We start from the raw sequence: 5,000 nt of genomic DNA, 5'->3' as shown, positions 1-5,000 counted from the left end.
TCTGATCGACCAGTATTTTAAGAACCACTGTTTCTACTTCCTCCAATGTGCCTTTTTTTTCTCTCTACAGGTTCTCCTCCCCCTGATCGACATGTACCTCAAGAACCACTGTTTCCACTTCCTGTAATGTGCCCCCTTGTTCCTCCTGCAGGTCTTGCTGCCTCTGATCGACCAGTATTTTAAGAACAGCTGTTTCCACTTCCTGTAATGTGCCCTCTTGTTCCTCCTGCAGGTTCTCCTCCCCCTGATCGACATGTACTTCAAGAACCACTGTTTCCACTTCCTGTAATGTGCCCTCTTGTTCCTCCTGCAGGTTCTCCTCCCCCTGATCGACATGTACTTCAAGAACCACTGTTTCCACTTCCTGTAATGTGCCCCCTTGTTCCTCCTGCAGGTTCTCCTCCCCCTGATCGACCAGTACTTCAAGAACCACTGTTTCCACTTCCTGTAACGTGCCCTCTTGTTCCTCCTGCAGGTTCTCCTCCCCCTGATCGACATGTACTTCAAGAACCACTGTTTCCACTTCCTGTAATGTGCCCCCTTGTTCCTCCTGCAGGTTCTCCTCCCCCTGATCGACCAGTACTTCAAGAACCACTGTTTCCACTTCCTGTAATGTGCCCCCTTGTTCCTCCTGCAGGTTCTCCTCCCCCTGATCGACATGTACTTCAAGAACCACTGTTTCCACTTCCTGTAATGTGCCCTCTTGTTCCTCCTGCAGGTTCTCCTCCCCTTGATCGACATGTATTTCAAGAACCACTGTTTCTACTTCCTGTCATCTCCCAGCAAGAACCTCAGCAGCAGCGGCTACGCATCCAACAAGGAGAAGGAGATGGTCACCAGGTATGGATGACTGGTGAAAGAAACAAGAAAAAAGGAACAAGGCATACTACTGGGAATGGTCTTTAAAGCAATGTGTGAAATTATGTAAAATGTAGAGAAGTCAGTGTTGAAAATGCATAATCTACAAGTAGATGGTCCTGTAAAAAAGAACTAGAGTAGAGTACAATGCTGTTTGACACTTGAACTGGATGCATACTTTACCGAACTTGAACTAAATGCTTACTGTAGTACTCCTTAAGAATGTAAACTATTTTGTCTAGGTCTGTCATCTAACTGTTCTCGCCTGCTATGTCTTTCTATCCTTATACTTCACTAATTTTCTTCGCCTTTACCTTGTTTCATTCTCTTTCTTTCTTCACTCTGTCCATTCAGCTTATTCTGTAAACTGGCAGCTCTTGTCAGACACAGGATCTCTCTCTTTGGTAAGGACCTCTGATGCTCTCCTCCCCTTCTCTATTGCACAGTCTGTACCTTGAGCAGTATTTGCTTTAATGTCACTGAGAATTGTTTACTCTGAGTCCCTGAAATGTGTCTGTTTCCTTGTTTCTCTCTCTCTCTCTCTCTCTCTCTCTCTCTCTCTCTCTCTCTCTCTCTCTCTCTCTCTCTCTCTCTCTCTCTCTCTCTCTCTCTCTCTCTCTCTCTTCTCTCCTCTCTCTCTCTCTCTCTCTCTCTCTCTCTCTCTCTCTCTCTCTCTCTCTCTCTCTCTCTGTAGGAAGTGATGCAGCCACCATGGTCAGCTGTTTGCACATTCTGGCTCACACTCTGGATACAAGGTACTGTATGCGTAGCACTGACTGACATCTATTGGAAAGTTAACAGCATGCATGCTTTTTTCTATTCATGAAAAAAAAATCTAAGTGTCACAACAAGCTCTGGATAAGAGATCAGTCCACACTGGGACACACGGAGAGCAAAAACACAGAAAGAGTGAAGAAGAAAACATGGAAACATCAGAACAAGGAGAAAGAGGGCAATAAAATTAGCATTTGAAGAGTTCAGATGCAAAACCCCCTAAGTGCCTTTTCAGAAAATAATCTTAATTCATTTTTATTTAATACAAAGCTATCAAAATGGCATATTTTTAATTTTATTTATGTGTATTATAACTATTTATATGTATTATCATGTAGTACATAGGTGGCTAACCCGCGGCTCTCGAGCCGCATGCGGCTCTTTGCCTGGTGTCTTGCGGCTCTTGCGTTCATGTCCAAGTTTGTGTTTATTTCCCCCATAGGCAATATGCATTAGAATTGCGCACACAAAGTTGATTAGAACTATGGCAAATAAGTGCCCTGTGGTCTTGGTACTGTAGTAGGCCTTGCCTAAATGTGTCCTGAATGATCACGTTGATGTGTGACATTTGTTACTGCAAATAGCCTACAAGACGCGATTTAAGCCTATGTTCTAAAAATAGCGCTTTCAAAAAGTGACCGGGTCTTTCGCTGACTAAACAAAATATCGGCAAAAATGTTTTAACCTGAAATATTTTGCCATCACTCCTCAATAAGGTCAAGAAAATGTGCTGTCCATATTAGATTCTATCGCTCGGATATGGCGGTTATAAATGTGCAAATGATATGAAGAGAAAGGTGTCTGGAGCAGAGATGCGCTGAGAATCTCTGTCCTGCGTAGCCATCTCTGCGCTCTGTTAGGAGGAGTGTTCATCATGGCTATTGACCCGAATGTGAAATTATGTTTTTTGGTTTGAAATCGTCTTATTTTCGCGGGCTATAGACAAAATAGCGCCAAAAATAATGTTCCACCCTGGTTTATCAGCCATTGTCAAAGCGGCGCTGGCAGACAGCGTGCAGGTGGGAAACAATTTCAGTTTAGTCTCAAAAAGAAAACTTGGTCTTTTCCCCTGGCCCCCTGTCAGCACCCGCTGAAACATTAATGTGGAAAATGAACGGTGATTTGACGAACCACCTTGTTAATTTCGGATGGTGTTGTCGTCAGGCATCCAATGATCATCTCATCTGTGCGCAAGAAAGCGGTGCCTGTGCGCCTAACCCCCGAATGAGCTAAAAGAGGCGGAGAATCTTTGGGCCGCGTTACTTCGTGCTCTGTTATAAAGAGTGCTCATGGAAATTATGATGTGAAACGTGTTTTATTAAAATATGAAAGAATTTATTAAATAATTTTGACCTGTGTACCCTTGTCTTCTTATGTAAAACAACATTTTTATCTTGAAAAAACATTTTCCCACAAAAAATTGAAGCAGTAAAAATAAAAATATTCAGGATTGTCTTGTAGTCAGGCCATTAAGTTGAAGTGTAACATCAATCTGACACTTTGTGTGTGTGTGCGTGTGTGTGTGTGTGTGTGTGTGTGTGTCTGTGTCTGTGTCTGTGTCTGTGTGTGAAAGGAAGAGATGGTTGATGTTCATACCCATGTGTTGTTGTGTATGCTGGTCTGTGGTGCGAGAATGATGGGTGATGCCCATGTTGGTGGGTGTGCGCATGTTTATATGCCCGCGTGATGTTTGTGTGCCGATGTGGCTCTTTGCTGTGACACATTACAAAATTTGGCTCTTGGTCTCCGACTGGTTGGCCACCCCTGATGTAGATAAATGTAAACCAAACCAATAACAGGGTTCTCTATAAATATATAGAAGTGCAGGTCTTCAGAAATGGAGTTAGGGGGTTTTGCATCTGAACTCTTCAATTTGTTCCCTTCCCAAACTCGCACGGATGCACGCGCGCACACACACACACACACACACACACACACACACACACACACACACACACACATAACTGCCGGCTTGAAGTAACACATACAGTGCTAAAACCAATATTTGTTCAAGATATGAACATATTAGCACTTTAAAGTGAACCATGAGACTTCATGACTCTCATAAACAAGCTACTAAAGACTATATAACAGCATGATTTTCCTCAATGAAGAAAGGCTTCAGACCCTCATTAATGTATTACCATCCCCAGCCCATGTACGGGCATTTATAACAAATGTTTGGATTCCAAAGAGGCCAAAAGTTAAGAGAGTTGAAAGAGGAGAAGAGGCAGAGGAAGCTTAAGGCTCTTGTGTTCTCCTTTGATCATTGTAATGGACGTCCAAATTACTGTTACAACAGACCAGATTATGTAATCATTGCCGTCTTTGCTGTTGCCGTTTGCCTTGTTCATGTTCTTGAAGAGAATGAGCTCAAGCTGACAGGAACAAAGCCCTGAGTGCTAACACACACGTACAGCGTCCCCATTATTACATGACTGTGTGTGTGTGTGTGTGTGTGTGTGTGTGTGTGTGTGTGTGTGTGTGTGTGTGTGTGTGTGTGTGTGTGTGTGTGTGTGTGTGTGTGTGTGTGTGTGTGTGTGTGTGTGTGTGTGTGAGAGAGAGAGAGAGAGAGACAGAGACAGAGACAGAGAGAGAGAGAATGCATAGTGGTCTGGATGGTTTTATGTATGTGGGCTGCTGCTTTGTAGTCGTGTACTCTATGACGGAGTCGAAGATGGGAACCTTCTAAATGAAACTTCTAAATGATTTTTGATTTTCCATGCATTGTCCCACCTTTCTTTCTTTCTTTCTTTCTTTCTTTCTTTCTTTCTTTCTTTCTTTCTTTCTTTCTTTCTTTCTTTCTTTCTTTCTTTCTTTCTTTCTTTCTTTCTTCCTTCCTTTCCTCCTTCTTTCCTTCTTCTCTCTTTCTCTCTTTCTCTCCATCTCTGAGTCTTTACCCGTTCTCCCCTTCTCTGCCTCCTTCTTTTCCTTTAGGACCGTGATGAAGTCCGGATCGGAGCTGGTGAAGGCGGGCCTGCGGACGTTCTTCGAGAACGCGGCGGAGGACCTGGAGAAGACCCTGGAGAACCTGAAGCTGGGCAAGTTCACGCACTCGCGCAGCCAGATGAAGGGCGTGTCGCAGAACATCAACTACACCACCGTGGCCCTGCTGCCCATCCTCACCGCCCTGTTCGAGCACATCACCGAACACCACTTTGGAGTGGACCTGCTGCGTAAGTCACATGTACTACAAGACGATGAAGAGGATGAGGAGAGAGGGGGGAGGGAGGGAGGGACAGAGAGAGAGGGAGAGAGAGAGAGAGAGAGAGAGCACATCACCGAACACCACTTTGGAGTGGACCTGCTACGTAAGTCACATCACCGAACACCATTTTGGAGTGGACCTGCTGCGTAAGTCACATCAC

At 44.3% G+C, this 5,000-nt stretch overlaps 1 protein-coding gene across 1 annotated transcript in view; it reads left to right on the top strand.

The window, feature by feature from the left end:
- Positions 1-5,000, top strand: part of LOC134435204 (ryanodine receptor 3-like) — a 414,716-nt gene that overhangs the window by 308,477 nt on the left and 101,239 nt on the right. The window contains exons 63-66 of the mRNA XM_063184070.1: positions 719-840; positions 1,213-1,262; positions 1,553-1,613; positions 4,570-4,808. Coding sequence (XP_063040140.1) covers positions 719-840; positions 1,213-1,262; positions 1,553-1,613; positions 4,570-4,808 — 472 coding nt within the window. The remainder of the gene's footprint in view (positions 1-718; positions 841-1,212; positions 1,263-1,552; positions 1,614-4,569; positions 4,809-5,000) is intronic.

This window comes from Engraulis encrasicolus, chromosome 19 (assembly GCF_034702125.1).
Source record: "Engraulis encrasicolus isolate BLACKSEA-1 chromosome 19, IST_EnEncr_1.0, whole genome shotgun sequence".
Taxonomy (NCBI): domain Eukaryota; kingdom Metazoa; phylum Chordata; class Actinopteri; order Clupeiformes; family Engraulidae; genus Engraulis; species Engraulis encrasicolus.
This window is presented reverse-complemented; position numbering and strand designations above follow the sequence as displayed.